The 20,778-nt window shown below is 42.7% G+C and overlaps 1 protein-coding gene across 6 annotated transcripts in view; it reads left to right on the top strand.

The window, feature by feature from the left end:
- The window catches only part of PDE4A (phosphodiesterase 4A), a 353,540-nt gene extending 333,233 nt beyond the window's left edge, over positions 1-20,307 (top strand). For 5 of the 6 annotated variants that reach the window (XM_042449007.1, XM_042449008.1, XM_042449011.1 and 2 more), the window contains 8 exons: positions 1,239-1,417; positions 4,059-4,157; positions 5,356-5,520; positions 8,058-8,157; positions 14,568-14,722; positions 15,270-15,392; positions 16,564-16,746; positions 18,909-20,307. In XM_042449007.1, the coding sequence (XP_042304941.1) occupies positions 1,239-1,417; positions 4,059-4,157; positions 5,356-5,520; positions 8,058-8,157; positions 14,568-14,722; positions 15,270-15,392; positions 16,564-16,746; positions 18,909-19,283 (1,379 nt within the window). In that variant the 3' untranslated portion in view covers positions 19,284-20,307. The remainder of the gene's footprint in view (positions 1-1,238; positions 1,418-4,058; positions 4,158-5,355; positions 5,521-8,057; positions 8,158-14,567; positions 14,723-15,269; positions 15,393-16,563; positions 16,747-18,908) is intronic. The other variant, XM_042449010.1, reaches the window with a different exon arrangement.
- The last annotated feature ends 471 nt before the right edge of the window (positions 20,308-20,778 follow it).

Here is a 20,778-nt window from a genome sequence, read left to right as displayed (position 1 = left end):
TTTCTATAGTGCTACTGTTGCTGCTGCTTCTGCTACTACTACTGCTATAATAATAATAATAATAATAATAATAATAATAATAATAATAATAATAATTGAGGTTGTGTGTTCCTTATCGGAAAATCTGAAGTAATCCAAAATCCAATATTGCTCATGTGAGGTAGTGACACCTTTGCTTTCTGGTGGTTTTCTGAATACAAACTTTGTTCCATGCACAATATTATTAAAATTATTGTGTATAAAATCAGGCTATATATATATATAAGATATATATGAAACATTAATGAATTTTGTGTTGAGACTTGGATCCTGTCTCCGAGATGTTTCATTATGTATATGCAAATATTCCAAAAGGCTAAATAAATAAATCTGGAATCCAGAACACTTTTTGTCCCAAGCTATTCAGATAAAGGATACCCAACCTGTAGTATTACTAGTAGTAGTAACACAACAACAACAATGACAACATTAATGTTTGAAAATCTTTTAAAATAGTACCTAAGCTTCTCTGACCATTGGTACTAACCAGCGGGTACCTACAGCTACCAGAGCAAAGCACACACACAATTTCTGCAGCAGCACAAGTTGCACTATGGAGGGCTTTTTATGCTTTTCTGAGTACCATCTCAAAAGTATTGCAAAACCAAGAAACATCTGTCTGGGAGAAGGCCGTGTGTGTACCATGCAAATAGAGGGCTCCAACATATCAGTTAGTGCTACTAGTCAAAAGGCAATGTGCAGCTTGTTTGGGGGGTTTCTTGATGGTGTGTAGGTTCATTTGAGGTGTACAAACCAAGGATGCATCTTTAGATTCCCTGTAAAATTCCATGAATGAGGACTTAGAATTTATTGTGAAATGATACAGTAAAATAATGATGTGAAAGCACCCTAAGTCTCTAAGAAGCTATTGTCTGTGTACAGCTGTTCCATCTATTCTTGAATTACCCTTCCCTTTCTGCCAGGTTTTGTAGGTAGAAAGAAGGGGTTGGAGGGCCCATCTTGCTGATTAAATGCAGCACTTTCATTCTAAAGGATAAGGCTGAACTCTGTTGGATGAAGTGGCTCTGTATAATGCAAACCTGTTAGTATGGGAGATAAAAGAGCTGCTGCACATCTCCCCTTTTAAGCCCTTCAAGTCTGCCCAGAGAGTTTCTTGCACAAGCTGCCAGACAGTGGCACCTTCAGTTTCTCGCCCTTGTCCCCTCTCTCTCTCAGATGCAGTCTCTTTTCGTCCTCAGACAAGCAGAATGATGTGGAAATCCCATCCCCAACACAGAAAGAGCGGGAGAAGAAGAAGCGGCAGCAACCCATGTGCCAGATCAGCGGGGTCAAGAAACTCATGCACAGTTCCAGCCTGACCAATTCCAGCATCCCCCGCTTTGGGATCAAAACAGACCAGGAAGAGCAGCTCAGTAAGGTGAGTTTTGCAGCAAATGAAAGCTGGCCACCCTCCTGTGGCAGGCAAACAGGTAGAATCTGGTCCTGACATGGAAGCTGGGTGGATTGAGAGTAGTGGGTCATAATGAGAAGACCTCTGGCAGGACTCTTGTGAAAAAAGAGGAGACATTTCTTTGTCCCGTATCTTTCTCAGTTCATGTTGCAGAGGCAGTGGGGTCTGGAGACTTGAGAACTCAGGGGTTTGAGGCATGGAGTGCAGAAACAGGCCTCTTACAGAATATATATACATTTGCTCCTCCTAATGTGCGGATCTGGGATCCGCGCCCTTAAATATATGCGGAGGGGGCGACCTCTGCTGTTTGCAATGGCACACACGCCAGGTGCGCACACGGGGGTGCACTCCATTCAAGCCTATGGGGCTTGAGTAAGCACGAACCTCCATTTTTGCAGGAGGGGTGGGTCTGGAACTGATCCCCCACAAAAACAGAGGGCCAACTTTGAACCAATATTTCCTCCAAACCCCTCTAACTACATACTTATTACCCCTGAATATATACAGTGGGCCTTTGGTATCCGCTGGGGTTTGATTCCAGGACCCTCCATGGATATCAAAATCCATGGATGCTCAATATATACAATGATGTAGTAAAATGGTATCCCTTATATAAAGTGGCAAAAATCAATGTTTGCTTTTTGGATTATTTTTAAAATACTTTCAAGCCGCGGATGGTAGAACTTGTAGTCCGTAGATAAGGAGGGCTGACTCTATATATTTAAGGCAGTATTTTGCCCCATACCTTCCTAAGTGTTCATATTATATAACATTCCAAACTTCTGTTTTTATTTCTCAATAATACCTTCTATCCACTTTCCAAGATCATTTGGCAATTAGCATCACAATGGCTTGTGATTCTGCTGTTTGTAAGCCAGAAGGGCAGCAGGGAGTGGGAACTTGCAGAGCCAGACCTAGATGCAGACTTGCTCCCAAGCAGTCTGCTAAAAAAAAAAGAGCAGACTGTCCCAGGCTCAGGGATTGGTGCCCTGTACTTCAGTGCTTGCTGGACACTCCTTTCCTCATACTTGGGCTTGACTGTGTGGCACACTTGGCCAAAAAAGTGCACCAACCCTAAATTAATGTATTCCTAAGCCAGTTTATATTGGTTGGATCTCAAACTGTATTTCATCAGCCCAATTGAGAGCCTGCCCTGTTTGCCCTGAAATGACATCAAGAAAAAATGTTACCTTTCTGGAGGGGGCAGGTGTTGCGCACTTTACTGTATTGCGGCAACAACAAAGAGTTTTGTGGCATCTTTAAAGGCTAACAAATTTATCATGGATGAAGCTTTCATAGACTGGAGCCCACACAATGTAGCCTCATTTCACAGATTAGGACGTGGAGGGTTGGGTGACACGTGGGCATGGGAACAGAAACGCAAAAACCGACAAGCCTTGACCATTTTCATTACCAGTGTTATCACTACCACACAAAAAACAAAGTAGCCATGTACACCAAGTAAAAATTAAAGGCAGAATTGGACTTTTGTTAGACCAATAAAATGTTACAGAAGTTGTCTGAGTCTGTAAACAGATACTTTACATAGAGGTGGGGAAAACACCACTGTTTTTTGATGTCCCCAATGCCCTCTCTTAAAAAAAAAATACAAAGCAACTTTCTGGTTTTCAAAGGACTCTCCCAGACCAAATACAATCTAAGGGGGAAGGGGCATATGGTGAAAGTGCTCCCAGAGTGTGTAGGGTGGTCTTTTGAGATTTTCCTTTCAAAAAATAAAATTAAACAATCAGGCAGTGCATTCTTCAAAGATGTGGTGACAGACCAGACCTAAACTCTTCCACTCTTCTCCCACCATCAAGCAAGGCTATAACATGGCTCTAAGTAAAGTAGTCATGTAGTCGATGTAAAATATTGGCATTTATCTTTTCTTTTATTTAAGCTATGTAACTTTTATGAAAAATATCATTTGTGTAACTGGGCTGTTTATTTGCCTTTAAATCTCAGTATTATGAGTGACCTTAGTCAAAGCAGAAAATCTATTGCCTGTGTTTTATGACCCCTAAATTGCTACTTAGAATTTATGCAGTTATTAACTTACAGAACATCTACAAAGGTAATGTTGTCATGCTTTGTTAAAAATAATTCATTACCCCTAATTCATTAAGTTTTTTTTTCAACAGTAATTTTAAAATCTGTTTTGTTTTAATCACTGCATACAGTAGTGATTACAGGTTCTTGTTGCTCCTAATAGCATTTCTGGCCACTTTTACTCATGTAAAGCCATATTGTTAATTTAACAATTTAATTCATGAATTAATTGTTTCTTCAAAATTCTTTTAACATTAGTGGAACAAGAGTTGTCTTTTGATGTTGTTGTGCTAGGGCCAACATTTCCAAGCTGTGGGTGTTCCCATTCCCTTTGGTTACATGGTGTGTGTGTTTTTTCCCCCAGTTTTGACATTTCAGTCTTGGCATCATCACTAACGCCCCATACCTAGAATGCCAACTAAAACTCCTGTTGGAACACCAAAGAGTACATGTTATTGCTTTCTTCATTGTTTTATTTCTACATCCTGTGGTGATCTTCTTTTGCCTTGAAACTCATTGTCCAAAAAGTGCACCACCATCTTTTCCATCTTTTTTCCAGGAACTGGAATACCTAAACAAATGGGGCCTTAACATTTTCCGGGTTGCCGAATACTCCAACAATCGGTCACTTAGCTGCATCATATATACAATATTCCAGGTATGTATGCTCATTTTATAGAGTCCTGTCTCTATGAACCTTATCTCCCTCCCACCCACTGCCCCAGCGCCAAATCCAGTCTCTCCTACTGGTTTGGATCGAAAACCCACTTGAAGTATTAATAGAATCATAGCATCATAGAGTTGGAAGAACCACAAGGACCATCCAGTCTAACCCCCTGCCATGCAGGAATACACAATCAAAGCACCCCTAACAGATAGCTCTGTTGAGGGGAAAGGATTGTACTTTCAGGATACTTTTTTTTCTGAAAGATATAGGCCATATTTTCTTTTTCTTCATGGCACAGGCCATGTCTTCCTGGGCATTTTTAAATGCAATATTTTTTTTGTCTGTTTGTTTCCTTTAGGAATGGGAACATGGGGGGGACGGCTATTTTCTGCTCCTGGACAGGCGGGTGGGGGCTAATCTACTGATAGATGACACTTCTAGGTTCCCTGTTTCTCAGAAGAGGAGATTAATGAGAAATCTGACTGAGCTGCAAGTCAGTATTATTGAGTTCTCTGGAGCAGGGAAGTAGGATGTAGCAGGGGGAAACAAACAGAACATGGTGGTGACTTTAAAGATCAACAAGATGTACAGATCCGTTCTATCTGACAGAATGGGTTTAGTGGAACTACCAAAATATGTGCCTCCATGGGAGTTTTGGTCTGCCTCAGGACCTCTGACTCTCAGGGTTTTATGGCAACAGATGAGTACAGCAAGTTCTCTGGAACTGAATCCCATGGGCTGCCTGGGACAGGCAGAAGCATATCTGTCTCTGACTAAAACTCCTGTGTGACTGAGCACCAGAGTGGGCAGGGATCCTTTATTTTAAAGAGCTATATATGGATGTACAGCGACTCCTACACTGAGAACTTTAATAAATATTAAATGAAGGTAATGTCTGGGAAGGGACTCTGGCAGACTGAAGAAACCACTTGGGAACCTATGAAGGAGGGGAGGCCCTCTTTCTCATCTTCTCTCCTGTTGTAGATTAATTACTGCTCAGCAGATCTCTGTGCCTCACTTTTCCCAAATGAGGCTGTCGTTCAGCTACTATTGGCAGGGAGGAGGGCAAAGACAATTGGGTCTAATATTTCAAGAACCAGCTCCCCCAAAAGACCTCTTTAGCTGGGGATTGTGCTGCAGATTTCCCAAGGCATGTTTTTCCTCTCCCTCACCACCACCCCTTCCTCAGGAAAGAGACCTGCTGAAAACTTTCAAGATCCCAGTGGACACGCTAGTCACTTACATCATGACGCTAGAAGACCACTACCATGCCGACGTGGCCTACCACAATAGCCTCCACGCGGCTGACGTCACACAGTCCACACACGTCCTCCTGTCTACACCAGCTTTGGATGTAAGTCTTTGCCCCCCTCATAAGGGGTGGGGGGGGAAGGAGTGGGGGGGGGGGGGGCAAATGTTAGTTTCAATCCACCCCTCTGAAGGAAAAGTTCTCCCAGGAGGTGTGGACATTGAATTGCCAAGATTGGAAAACTTACATTTTTGGACTGGGGCTAGGACAGAGACAGCCTAGATCTAACAAGGAGTTATTGAACTGCTGTTAGTGGAGACAGAAATTTTATTTCCTTCCTTTTACTGCATTGGATCCTGAGTGGATGCCTCTGCATTCACCAGCCTTTCCTCAAAACCACTTTAAACACAATCTTAAGCAAATATCTCAAACAAAATGCAAGCCCTTCTCCTTTCTTGTATGATTTTTTAATACATTTGCCCGATGAGCGAGCTTCTAAAGCAAGCCTAATGCATTTTGCACCTTTCAGTTGACCTAATAAGGATATTGCCATTATCTGTATTTGGATTTTGTTGGATTTTAGGACTATACCTCCCAGGTGGCAGGCATGTTCGCTTGGGATTCTGGGAGTTGTAGTCTAAAACAGTAATTTTTCCAGGCTTGGGAATTCTCTATACAATATATGGTAGAGATTTAATTCTAGGTGTGGTCTTGGCAGACCTGGCCATTGACTCCATGCTCAGTCACAAAATGCTGTTTTGTTTGTTTCCTACATTTTTACCCTGCCTTTTCTTCAGGAAGTTTAAGGTAGCATATTTAATTTTTTTCCTCAGAACAACCTGTGAGGTAGGTTAGACTGAAAGATGACCAGCTTCAAGGCAAAGAGGAGATTTGAACCTGCGCAACCCCAGTCTATGTCAAAACACTAATTACTACACCAGTTTGCAGTAAGGCAATGTTTTCCACCTAATTTACGTCTCAGGGTTATGCAGATTCAAAAGATTTGTATTCTATGCACTAAAAGGTATGGTGTGGTTGAGAAATCCACTGGCTGTGACTGGTCCAGCATATCACAGAAGAGTGTTCATGGTCTGAAAAGTCTGACTCTCAGTGGCTGATCTGCTTCAATTTTAGATTGGGGAGGGCTGGTTTTAGGTTGTAGGGAATAGAGAGGCAAGCAAAGAGTAAAAAAGAGTTGGGAATTTGAGAGCAAATGAGAGAGAGGCAAGAGCCAGGAACTCAAAAGGCAATAAGTCTCAATAATGCTTGAATTCAGCTTGCATGTTTCCTCTTCTTTTATTCAAATTCCTCTCCTTCTCCTTTTGACTCTAACTCTTCCCTTTCATTCCCTTCTTTCCACTTCTCCAATCTTCTAACTTTCCATTTCTCTTTCTCATTCCTCCCTTCTCTTCTTTCTCTTCCTGTCTACCATCCACCTACTTTTGCCTACCCTATCCTCTCTTTCACTTACCCTATCCTCCTTCACTTACTTAATATCCCTCTTGTATTTCTTTCCTCTTTCTCATCAACCTAAAATCAAGGATCACATCAACTTTCTTAACACATATTTCAGTTTCTCTCTAATGCACATACTCCTTTATCGCTTACATTAGCATAATGTTCACGTAATGTTTTTGAATAACCAGCCAGATCTTAGCTTTCGGTAACTACTGTAAAGCTCTTTATAAAAGACATTAATGGTACGTTACAGACCCAGTGTCTGCATTATCATTGTCCCAGGCAACTTGATGAGAACCATTATTAATTGATTAAATAGAGGCAGAACTTGGAAAAGTTACTTTCTTTGGACTTCACCTCCCCAGAATGCCTCATGGTTGATCGCCATGCTAGCAAGAGGATTCTAAGGATTGTGGGCTCCAAATATAACTTCTACAATATGTTTAGGAGAGGCAGTATGTTACTATAACTACTTGGTTCACCTTCTAAGGACCACAGCAATGAGATGCTGGCTCCTTCTCTTTCAGTCTCTGCTTGCAACCCTGGCCTTGCTACAACAATGGCAATGCTATATTGTGAGAAGCTAAAGCAGCCTTCCCAAATATGGTTGTCTCCATATGTTTTTGGATTATAACTCCCTTCAGTCCCAAACAGGAAATGGGGAGCCAAATTGGGATTTGTAGTCCAAACCTTTTGGTTTGAACCAGGTTGTAGAATGTTGAATTACAGCAGTTGGACCCATGATTTTTTGTTTTTCCTATTGACATAATAATTTCTAGTTCCACTTCCAAAGCCATGCTCTACCCATTGTACCCATCCAACTTGAGACTGGGAGGGACGTTGATCTGAGTGAGAATATATTTTCCCCAGTTTTGTTGTTAAACAGAATGGGAATGAGAGGAGGACTGACTTCCCTTGCAGCCCAGAAAACTTTGTATATGTCTTGGGGTTTTGTACATGCTTCTTACTGCCCAGGAAAATCTCTGGCCTGCAGTGCCTCTCCAGCCAGAGCAGCCACACAGAGAAACATAGGTTTCAGGTCCTAGGAGTTCCCTGTAAACATAAATCCCTTTTGCAAAAACCTATCTGCTCTTATTTACCAAAGCACCTTCCCCATATCTCTGCAAAAAGATAAAAGTCTCCAAAGGTATAGCAAGCGCTCTCATGCCCTCTTCCTTTTGCAGGCTGTCTTCACTGACCTGGAGATCCTAGCTGCAATATTTGCTGCTGCCATTCATGATGTGGACCATCCTGGCGTCTCCAACCAGTTCTTGATCAACACCAGTGAGTGGCACATTGAAACTGTGGGCAAATGGGATCACAAGTATGTTGTATTGAGCAGGGGGTGTTCATGACTTGTCAGATAAGGAAGCCTTCAATAGCAGAAAAGGGATTTGACTATCAGCCAGATTTCCCTCATGCCATGTAGTTTAACCTCCCACAACTGATATCATCCAGATGTTCTGGCCTACAAATCCCATCATTCCCAGAAATTGACAGTGTTGGTTGGCGATGGTAGGAGATGTATGCCAACACACCTGAAGGCCTCCGGGTTATGGAAGATTCTTGGAATGAACAACCTCTTCTGCTCGTAATGCAGTCACTTTGTAGTGTGACCTTCTAGATGTTATTTTTGTGCGGCTCCCATCATAGAATCATAGAGTTGGAAAAGACCACAAGGGCCATCTAATCCAACTCCTTGCCAGGCAGGAACAACAATCAAAGCATTCCTGACAGAAAGCCATATAGCCTCTGCTTAAAAACCCATCACACGCCAAGGCAGCGGATTCCACTGTTGAACAGCTCCTACCATAAGGAAGCTCTTCCTAATGTTTAGCTGGAAACTCTTTTCCTGTAGTTCCTTGTTGTGCTGCATGAGCTGATGAGAGGTATAGTTCAAACATATCTGAAGGGACACGTGTCCACATACACACACACTATAATGGTTATGTCCTGGTTGTTTCTACTACAAATTGTTTTTACTAGTGTTGTGAGCATTTGAGGACTGTGATTCTGAAAGACGGGCAGCCCCCCTGAACTACCCAAGAGTGGAAACTTTGATACTGTTGATCACTGTCTTCTAGTTGATATACTTTCTGACCTTAGGTTCTCAGACTCTGTTCTCGACTGGTTTAGATCTTACTTGTCTGGCAGATCTTTTGCAGTAGTTGCAGGGGGCCAGACTTCTTCTCCTGTTCCCTTATCTGTTGGAGTTCACCAAGGCTCTGTTCTGGGTCCCCTTCTGTTTTCTCTCTACACACTGTCCTTAGGAAAACTCATTAGCTCTCTTGGCTTTTCCTACCATCTGTATGCCAATGACACCCAGCTGTATCTTTCTGCCCCTGACCTTTCTCCAAGGCTTGAACAGCAAGTTTCGTCTTGCCTCACAGCTGTCTCGCAGTGGATGCGCCATCGGCGTTTGAAGCTCAACATGTCCAAGACAGAGCTTCTTGTCTTTCCTCCTAAGCCCACCCTTCAACTCTCCTTTTCTGTCTCTGTGGACAATATTTCTATTCAACCAGTCCAGCAAGCCCGCAGTCTTGGTTTTATCTTTGACTCTTCTCTGTCGTGTATCCCTCAGATCCAGACCACAGCCAAGGCTTGTAGATTCTTTTTGTACAACATTGCCAAAATCCGACCATATCTCTCCGCCTCTACTGCCAAGATCCTGGTCCATGCCCTAGTGATCTCACGACTTGATTACTGTAATGTCCTCCTGGCTGGGCTTCCTCTTTCTCACCTCCGTCCTTTAATCAGTGTTCATCTGCATGCATTATCACTTCCACCCACCGCTCTGACCACATCTCTCCTGTGTTGGCATCCCTTCACTGGCTCCCTCTCCCTTTCCGCATTCAGTATAAACTCCTGCTGTCGACATTTAAAGCCCTCCATGGACTGGCCCCTCCTTACTTATCAGACCTTCTTCTCACCTTCCCACCAGGGCCCTCCGTTCTGGTAGTCAAGGTCTGCTGTCTCAGCCCAGGATTTCCTCTGCCCCATCCTGGATTCGCCCCTTTTCACTTGCTGCCCCTCACTCCTGGAACCTTCTTCCCCCACAAGCAAGAGCCATCACTTCTTTAACCAGCTTCAAAACAGAGTTGAAAACCATCCTATTCAGAGAAGACTTCCCAGGCATTGCATAATTGTCACTATTTGATGTTCTTTTGGTGCCTGTTTATCAAACCATTTCCTGTATTGCTATGTACTGTATATGCATTATCCTACTTGAGAGTATGTATTTTCCCTGGAAAATGATTAACCATCCATTATGAAGCCAAGCCCTCCCTCCAGTCCATCTGCCTTGGTCCAGGCCTTGGAGGTAGAGAGGAACTGCTGGACCTCTTACCCTTTCCCGCCACCACTCCCTTCTCCTTCTGTGTCATGTCTTTTTAGATTGTAAGCCCGAGGGCAGGGAACCGTCTAATTAAAAAGATTGCATGTACAGCGCTGTGTAAATTTACAGTGCTTCATAAATAAAGGTTAATAATAATAATAATAATAATAATAATAATAATAATAATGTTGCAGCCCTGGTTGCAGCCTGATCCAAGCAGTGTGAACAGGGCTGTGTTCACCCCATCTTGCAAACTGTACTGTGGCTACAACTACAGGATTTTTCTCTAGAAAGGTAACTGGGGCCATCTTGTTATCTTGTGGCCTCAGCCACATCCTCTGTGGTGGGAAGAGGATGCTGTGTGTGTGGTTCCTTCTGATGTGACAAAGTGCCACAATACCTCCTACATCAGTGCAGATGGGCCATCACCACCACATTTCCCCAGTAGGGAGTCTGTTAAGTAACCAAAGACATTCTGTGCTCTTCCCTGGGGGGTTTTGTACCTTTTTGAGAACACAAGACACATTGGAGAAAAAAAATAAGGCTGACACCAACATCTACAGGAGCATAATCTAGAATAGACCTAACATCTACACACCTGCTTACGAAGATGTGTATATCTGAGCTTGCTTTCCTAAAGTTCAAGGTAGCTTACAACATAGTGGATTTATAACCAAAAATAAATGGCATACAAACTCTTAATTTTAACAATCCAATATAAAAAAAAAAATCCATAGCAACATACCAGAGTGCAAACAAACCTCCACCCTCCCTAACCCAAGGCCTTCAGAAATAAATCAGCCTTAGATAAATACCTTAAATCAAGGAGGGGTATATCTAAAGAGCACTCCTAAATGGGGCTGTACTACAGCATTGGGGCACCCACAGAGTAGACCCTGTTCCATTCAGGTGATGATCTTACTGAATCTGTAGCAGTAGTTCAAAGGTAGTGAGCATATTTGGCGAGTCAAGCATTCCGTCAGGTATATGCAGACATACTTATTTGTATGCACTATGTACATAGCCTTTTTTTGGCCCAAGACTTAACTTTAGTTTGACTCAGACTAACTTTAATCTATCTTGCTCCTTGGCCACTTCTACTCTTGAGGCTGGAGGAAAATAGTCCAACTGTAATCCCTGGTAAAAATTGGTGCTGTATGACAGCATAGCATAGTGCAGTGGTCCCCAAACTTTGCTCTTTAAGGGATTTTGGACTTAGCTCCCAGAATCCCAGTCTATTGGCTAACATGGCTGATGCTTCTAGGAGCTGAAGTATAAATGTTTTAAAGGGCACTGTTTGAGGACCACTAGCATAGTGGTTTGAGTGTTGGACTGTGCTTCTGGAGACCAAGGTCTTGATTCCCTGCTCGGCCATGAAACCCACTGGGTGACCTTGGGCAGGTCCCATGCTCTCAGCCCTAGAGGGAGGCAATGGCAAACCCCCTCTGAATAAATTTGCCAAAAAAAAAACCCACCTTAGGGTCATCATAAGTCAGAGATGAATTGAAGGCACACAACAACAACAACAACAACAACAACAACAAACAATCTTAAAACAGGTATTAGCACATTGGAAAGGATTGAAATAAAAGCTTCCAGGTTAGCAAAAGTTCAGAAAGGCCAATCAGATACAGAAAATGTCATGGAGACTATGTGACTCAGTTGCCTCCATTTAGACACTGCCATGGTGTGGCTCTAAAGAGGAATTAGCTTTTAATGCTGGTACTACTTCTAATTTAAACTTGACATTGCCACTTTACCCAAACATTATTGTTGTCCATCTTGATAAGAATAACCACCAGAAAGAAGTAAACGTCTTGAGATATGTCCCTGCAATCTTTCCTGTCCCATCATCCAATCTTGCATGTGCTCAGTGGTTTTCCTCAAGTGTCCGGTGGATGAGTGATGTAGACAGACAGCTCAGTGCAGAACACACCCAAAGCACAACTTGCCCATACAAACAGAAGAATTATGTCGACAAAGGGAAACATAAAATAATGTATTACATTACAAAATGTATTACAGCAAAAATGGCTCTTGCTGAAACTACACAGAGATAGCAATTATTATCAGTATCATTGTAAATTCCTTTACACCCCAGATGAGTTAAATGACGAAAGAAGCCATGTAAGAAAATTCCCAGGCGGGAGCAGGAACAGGATATAACAGCACAGTTCTATATGAATTTGGCAGAGCATAACATATTCCATTGAGCATACTTCCTGTGCCCATTTCTCCCCATACATCTAACCAGATTTTCAATAGTGATGCATGCCCCCATGGCCAATTAGTGAGTGAAAAGATACCTAGGTAGCATTATTGTGGTTGCATTTCTTCAGCCAGATGCATAAAAAGAACCTTATCCTCCTCTCCACCTCTGCTCTAATTGGCTGTGCAGACGCATACTGGTATACACATTAAACCACATATGTGGGCATAAGGAGAGTTCAGTCCTGTGTATCTCAGCCTGGCTGAGATCGTGAATTAAATAGATGGAGCATAAGCCTGTGCTCACACAATTCCATGGCCTTCCCTCAACTAACAACTGTCAAGATATAAGAGAGGTGGCAGCGGTGGCTGCTTACTCTTAAGAAGGAAAGGCAAGGGGAGACAATTCAGACAATAAAGACACTGCAGATCTCAGATTGAGGGGAAAGAAATGAGAGTCTGATCACATTATTATTATTATTATTATTATTATTATTATTTCTTTCCCAACTCTCCTCAAGGCTCGCGGCAGGGTACAATACAAAGCACAATTAAAAGCACAAATTCACAGTTTAAATACAAAACTATAAAATCATTAAAATACACTCAGAGTACATATACAATTAAAAGTCATGATTTAAAATTGACTGGGTAGACCTGCCAAAAAAGATATATGTCTTTAAAGCAGTCAGAGGTGAAGAGACCCTTTGGTTGTAAGATCTGGCCTGCAGAACTCCTTTGCCTTGGTATGCATACATGTATGCATGTGTTTCTTTTATTTTGAAACCACTTGTTAACAACAGCTCTCTGGGCAGTTTATAAGAACAAACCATAAACAATAGATCATTATACCTATGTTTTGCTAAATGCAATAAAGATTGGCTTTGACTTCAGTTTTGTTTTTGTTGTTGCTAGGTACCTTCAAGTTCGACTTCACATCAGACTTCAGGGTTTTTTTCTCACTTGTTTCTTTTTTGTTGTTAGCTACTTTCAAATTACTTATGATAACTGTGTCATAGGGTTTTCTTGGCAGGCTTTCTTGAGAGGAGGTTTGCCATTGCTTCCATTGAGGCTGAGAGAGCATGACTTACCCAAGGCCCCCCAAAGGGTTTCCATGGCTGAAGGAGGATTCCAGCACTCAAATTACTAGACCACACTAGCTGTCCCTATTTTATCAATCTTTTTAAACCTACTTTCCCATCCAAGTAATTTACCAGATTAAAAACAAATGCAATTAGAATTCAACAGTTCGCATAGTGATACCTAGAGAGAGTGAGAGACCTTCCAATAGAAGGAGTGGACAACTTCAGAGGGAGGGTGAGAGGCATTTCCGTATAAACACACAATGTGACACCACAACCCATGCCATGGACCACCCACACGATAATGTCATCTCAGTTCTAAAAATCAACCAATATTCAGCCAATTTCTGTGGGTCTTTTTTGGTGTGGAGGCATTGGGAGTTAATGGTGGTGGTTTGAATTCTCTTGCCCCATTTTCTTGGCAGTTTGAATGTGTTTTTCTACCTTTTTGACTGAGGTTGTGGGACTTTTTTTTTTAATTTGTGGTGAGTTTTCAGGGTTTCTGGGGAGCTGTATATAGCCTTTGGGCTGCACTTTCCCCACCCTGATTGTAGATAATTCACTTATGTCAGTAGATGGATTTCCAGTAAAAAGATGGATGTATCAGTGTAAAGATTTGTTTTTATCCCATAAGCCAAGTCTTTGGGTGGAAAAGCTCACTTTTCTACCTAATATTTCTGATTTAATCTGATTATTGTTCTGATAGGAAGGCTAGAACCAATCTTTACTGCATTTAGTTACAAGCCACTATAATTTGGTAGACAGCATAACAAAATAATAAAAAATAAAATAAAATACAGTCTGTATTCGAAGCACTTTGAAACTGCAACAGATAATGTATACAGCAGATATATTAACAGTAATTTAAAATAAATAGTATGAATGTTTAAAATCACTAATGTGTAAGTAATTTCCCAGTAGCTACAGCAAATGTTACCATATAGATGAAAATTCAGGTTGGTTATCTTCCAACTCTTGCCACTCTGTCCTTAGAAAACAAATGCTTCCCCCATTCTCTGTTCATGCTGTTCTCCACAAAGCCTTCTAACATGGACCTTCCTACCTGACAGATTCAGAACTGGCGCTGATGTACAACGATGAGTCTGTACTGGAGAACCATCACCTGGCTGTGGGTTTCAAGCTGCTGCAGGAGGAGAACTGCGACATTTTCCAGAACCTGACAAAGCGACAGCGGCAGACCTTGCGGAAGATGGTCATTGACATGGTGAGCCCCATACTGACATCCAAGGAATTAATTTGTCCTTAATCTTTGGCAGAGATTCCTTTCCTGGGCCTTATTTTGATAAACTAGAAGTACAAATTTAGCCATCTAGTTTTTCATGATGATGCTTCCTGATGAAGGACTAAATCTTGGAAAAGTTCCTTTTGTGGGCTGCAACTACGTAGAATACCTCTGCAGACAGAATAAGCTCCTCTAAGAGCAGAAATGGCCAAAATGTAGCCTTCCAGATACAGTTTGACTGCAACACCATCACCACTGGCTATGCTGACTAGGGCTGCTGGGAACTGCAGTCCCATAACATCTGAGGGCATGCATGGTCCACCCTTGCCTTAAAGAGTGGTACTCTGACATCCTATGGTTTTCATGTAGTCCATGGATGAAAGAAATTTATACCATAGATACATTTTGTCAAAGAAACATTTTAGTCACCTGGGATAAAGGGAGAAACACAACCTAGGAGGAGCATCATGGACTGAGAAGGAGGAATTGCCTCATTTTTTCCTTAATATTGTTCCTTGTTATTCTTCAGGTCCTGGCCACTGACATGTCCAAACATATGAGCCTCTTGGCTGACCTGAAGACGATGGTGGAGACCAAAAAGGTGACCAGCTCTGGAGTTCTGCTACTGGACAACTACACTGACAGAATACAGGTGAGGAAAACTTAGATGAAGGCTCTATTCTCTGGAGGGAGAGAAGTATTGTTGGGACTTGGTCCAGGCAACCATGCTGAAAATGAACTCTTAGAATGACCAGGCTGACAGCAGAAGATCTGGGAGCTGTATGTGTCCCGTTTTCCACACACAGACCCAGACTTACTTGGGCCATACTCAGCCACTCTTTTCAAAACTGGAAGTGACCAGAAGGTGACTTTCAGTTTTAAACCAAAAGACTATTTCATGCTCAGAAAAGGGGTCTGGGGCAGGGGGAAAGAGTTGAGCATTCAAATGACCAGTTTTGCTCTCTGGAGTTTCAGGGTTGTCCATTTTTAGACATGCATTTTTAGAACAGGGTAAATAAAATTGAGCCTTAAAACCCCCCATCCTTAATATTTTATTTTAATTCTCATAGATTTTCATATGGTCTTGACTTGAAAACCAGCTGAATTAGACACATACTGGCTGTGAATGTGGCAGTTTATTCCCCCCAGTTCCCTAAAGGGGGGGGGGGGAGTCAGCTGAAACAGTGGCAAAAAATGATGCAGTTTCACTTCCAGCATGATGAAATACAATGTTGTGGCGCTACCTGGGGAAGAGGAGCACAGAGGTGAAAGTTGCCCCTCATACTCCTCTACCATTATCCATCCCAAACTAGTACAAGTCTATCTGTGTGATGGGTCACATTTGGGGCCTCCCAACCTGCATGTGTCATTTCCACATGTGTTATTCCTACCCATCCTAGGCCTTCCAGTCCACATGTTATTTCTACCCATTGTAGGCCTTCCCATTTTTTATGCATTATTCTCACCTGTAATAGAAGATGTAGATATTTTCACAATATGTGCAGCCAACATTACCACACATACCTTATAGCTGGAATTGACTCATTACATTTTGTTGCATGATGGCAACCTCTTCACTTCCATATGGAAGCTGATTTTTTTAGCAGATGAGTTGTAGTTCAACACTTCTGTCTAGCTTGGATGGAGCACAGATTTCTTGTCTTCCAACACCTTCTTCAGAAGTCTCTCTCTGAGCAATGGGAGGGCTGGTCCTGCCTACAGTTCTTTCCAGGAAGTTCTTGCAGCTTTGAGAACCTTACAGTACTTGTGATTCATGAAGGACACTTTGGAACAGCCTTGCTTTTTCTCCCCAACCTAACCAGGTCCTACGGAACATGGTTCATTGTGCAGATTTGAGCAACCCCACAAAGCCTCTAGAGTTGTATCGCCAATGGACAGACCGGATCATGGAGGAGTTCTTCAGGCAGGGAGACAAAGAACGGGAACGAGGCATGGAGATCAGCCCCATGTGTGACAAGCACACTGCCTCTGTAGAAAAATCCCAGGTTGGTGTGTGATGGCTGAGTGAAAGCATGCTTCATTGTCAAAGAGGGGAAAAGAAAAAGATCATTCCTTACCAAGAGATCATTCCTCACCTACTCCCTGATTACTCTTCCAATTCCACTGCTATCCAGAGATGGCAGATGCCTCACATCAGACCCAAATCAACCGATGCGGTGAAGTTCTATTTTACCTTTGAAAAGCAACATTTCATCTATCCCAGAGCAATGGCAGAAAAGTGGGGGTAGTAAGGGTGTGTGGCAGTCTTCCCTGCCCTAGAGACCCTTCAGATGGAAGTTGGATTACAACTTCCATCACCCACACCCAGCTTGGCCCATAGCAGTGCTAAGCCATGGGACTTTTAGTGGCAGAGGTAGTAGGAAATGGGTGCAGCTGGCTAACAAAGGAAAAAGAAAGCCCCCACCCCAATGGAAGGCCTACTAAGGTGGCTGTGGGAGGAAGTGGAGGACCTGTAAGCAGATGGGCAACCAGACAGTCCCCTTGATGGCAGCAGAACAGATGATGGCATGTTTTAGTCTTCTGCATTGGGTCTTCTGCAGTGCAGTGGTTTTGCCCTACAAAGAATTCACTGGCAGCAATTGTTATAAAGGATTTGTCCGTCCCCTCACCCTCTGCCAAAAAAGCCTCTTTCTTACTATAAGCTGTTGCTGTTTAAGCAGAAGCAGCTTCCAGACAATGTGTGACACAATGGATCACCAAGTCTGGTAGTATCTACTCCAACGGGCAGCAGCAAAGGCTATCTTTCTGTGTGAGCCCCCTTTATCCCCATCTCTGGAATGCCTTAGATTAAGCCCAGCTGCTTTCTCCCAGACTGTGGAACTCTCTTCCATGGGAGGTCAGGACGGCCCCCTTGCTGCTCTCTTTTCACTGGCACCTGAACACATTTTTATTTGGGCAGGCCTTTGGTGGGTGAATTTTACTTATGTAATGTCGTGTGTTGCTTTAATGATTTTTACTTTTTAAAATGAGTTTAACTATGCTGTTTTTAACTTGCGTTTTTATATTAGTATTAGTTTATTATTTTTTAACTTTTGTAATTAATGTTTTAGTTTTATCCTTTTAAATTATTGTAAGCTGCCTTGAATCCTATTTTGGGAGTAGGATTGCATATAAATCCCATAAATAAATAATCCTCCCCTTAAATTTCTCAAGGCCAGTAGCTCAAGTAGGATGATTTTGCTATTAAATACAGAGCACCTGCTAGAACACTGAAGGCTATCTATCTTCTATCCATGAAACAGCCCAATTCTACTGTCTACTGATCCAAAAGTGAAGCCGGGCAGAGATGCTCTTCTCTGGGAGCATGTAACAGTTCCTTTTGGGTAGAGACTGTAGGTCGAGGAATTCCTCCTAGTTATCCTGGCCGGTCATGATGGTTTAGACATTCTGGTAGACAAAGAATGGGAACTTTTTCAAGCTCTGATGGTATGTTTACTTGGGTGCCTCCAAGGGGGGAGATTCAGAGATCACAGGCCAATTGCTGAGATTCCTTTTGTGCCATAGGCATGGCTCGCAAATGCAAGAAACATTTGCAACAGCATTCAGTCATTTTGAGGCTTTATCCATGAAGCACCTGCAACACCAAGGCTAAGCCTCCAAAGGAGCCCAATCTTTTTTTGCCCTTTCCACTTATTGTTTTATTCCCCAACAACCTCTGCTTGTCCTCCCCACTCTCCGATCTTCTGGTACTTCCTTAGGCTTAAAAGAAAATGCTTACTGGAGGAACAAAATTCACAAGTCATTGGCCCAAGACATGCTGCATGAGGGGATGAGCAGAAGAGTGTTTACTCCCCTTCTGTGTCCGAAAACCAGTTAAACTGACAGTTGACTCAGCCCTGGCTATGGGAGAGCAACCTCCATTGCATCTGAAGATAGCAGCAGGACAGACATAGGTTAAAAGACCCTCCAGCGCCTTCCTGCTGCTTCTCATCTTTTCCACCTGCAGGTGACTTTCTCTCTCTGCTTCATGATAGGGCCACTCCAGAAGGTCTCCGAGACAGACATGTACAAGACTTGGTCTCTGTTGGAGCCAAGGGTTGCCTTACTTGGCCGTGTCTTCTTGAACCAAATTTTTGGGTGGCAACTAGCTACCCCACTGTCCTTTTCCTTGCTAACGCTCTTCTTCCCTCTTGCAACTGTGCTCCAGGTGGGATTCATTGACTACATCGTGCACCCTCTGTGGGAGACTTGGGCAGACTTGGTCCACCCCGACGCACAAGACATTTTGGACACCCTCGAGGACAACAGGGACTGGTACCACAGCATGATCCCTCAGAGTCCCTCCCCACCTCCAGAGGATGCAGAGAAGGACGATGAGGCCTGCCTGGAGAAATTCCAGTTTGAACTGACCTTGGAGGAGGAGGGCGAGGACTCAGAGCAGTCTGACAAGGACTTCAGTAGCCCCGGCGATGAGGACAACAGCTACTACACAGCCGCTGAGGAACACCTGCATGAGTCACTAGAAGTACAGGACAGACTGACGGATGACACAGTGAATGACACGTCTCCTGGCACATCATGACTGTAGGGAAGGGACAGTGGAGAGGGAGAAAGAAAAGCAAGACCACATATGTACACTCAGACAGAAACAGAGACACACACACAAAGACACATGGAAAGTTTTCACAGGGGAGGGCAGGGATAAAAAAAAACAAAAAAAATCATTTTTTATTTTTATTGTATTTTTTATAAAAAGAAAACAAAAAAAGCAGGGTGGGGAGTGGGGAAAATACACACAGCAACTGTAGAACCAGGTTGGCCCCAGCAGAGGGCAACAGCCTTCCGCTGCAGCCACCGGTCTGAGCACTCCAGAAGTAATTGTACCTTTATTTTGCTTTTGGTTTATTTCTTTGTTGTTCTTTGGGTGGTTGTTCTTGGGTTTTTTTAAAAAAAACTATTTTATTTTACTAACTTCTGCTTTTAAACAACAATAACAACAAAAAAGAAACCCCAAAAAACTGGTAAAGCCAGAGACTGAAGGAGGATGGTGCTGTTGATGTGAGGCACATCTGCAGCGCTGGCAAAGGCAAATCAGGTGGATACTTTAAAGCCATTTGTAGTAAAGCAAAGATACTGCTGGACTTTGAATCCAGATGCTAGTTACCTGTGTAAATCCCTATGTTCATATGGGCTCCCTGGCTCCAGACATGGCCTCTTGGTTTGAGTCATTGATTTGTGCCTTTATTTCAAAGGTGGTGAAGTCTTGGTCCTACAATTGTTGTTAAGTGACAACTCCCATCATTTTTGACCACTAGCTGTGCTAGCTGGGGCTGATGGGAGTTGGAGTCCAACCACACTTGGAGAACCTCACGTTTGCCATTTCCACCCCAATCACCCACCCTCCCTTTGTCCATTATAGTACAACCCTCCTAGCTGGAAAACAGGGTGTTCAAAAATTAGGAGGAATAGGGGAAAGGCTGAATAATTTTAAACCTAGAAGTAAATTATTTTCACAAGTCTATACAGGCTTAATTTTAGTACAGACTGATGAGGAAAAAAGGACCTTGCTTTTTTTGCTCTATTCTGTTCTTTTTTTGTGAAGGTTTTTTTTAAAAAAAATAGTTTACAGGCATGAAGATTTTTATTTTTCTTTCTTTTTTTGACTGTAACGCCATAAAGTTCTCCCAGGATCAAATGGAAGAAGTCATTACTTTTAAACGAAACAAAACAAAAAAGGGAACAAGAAATCAGATAAGCAAACCATTGTATCTGAATGTTTCAAATAGCTGATAAGTCTTCCGCTGCTCATTATTTTGCACACAGACACACCAAGGCAATACAACCAGATTCGGATCATTAGAACTGGCAGACTCACTCTGCTGGGGAGCCCAAGTGTTCCCTGAGAGGAGTCAATTTGGAGACATGAAGTGGGGGAGAGAGAAAGACCAAGAGTGGCTTTCTGGCCTTCCCAACCCAAGTGGGGATCAAAGAGGTTTTAGCACTCATTGCAAATTACCTTATTTTTCCACCATACTTGGAAACATCCGATTTGCTTCCTGATAAATTCCCAAAGTGTA

The sequence above is a fragment of the Sceloporus undulatus genome, chromosome 2 (assembly GCF_019175285.1).
Source record: "Sceloporus undulatus isolate JIND9_A2432 ecotype Alabama chromosome 2, SceUnd_v1.1, whole genome shotgun sequence".
In the NCBI taxonomy this organism is placed as follows: domain Eukaryota; kingdom Metazoa; phylum Chordata; class Lepidosauria; order Squamata; family Phrynosomatidae; genus Sceloporus; species Sceloporus undulatus.
This window is presented reverse-complemented; position numbering and strand designations above follow the sequence as displayed.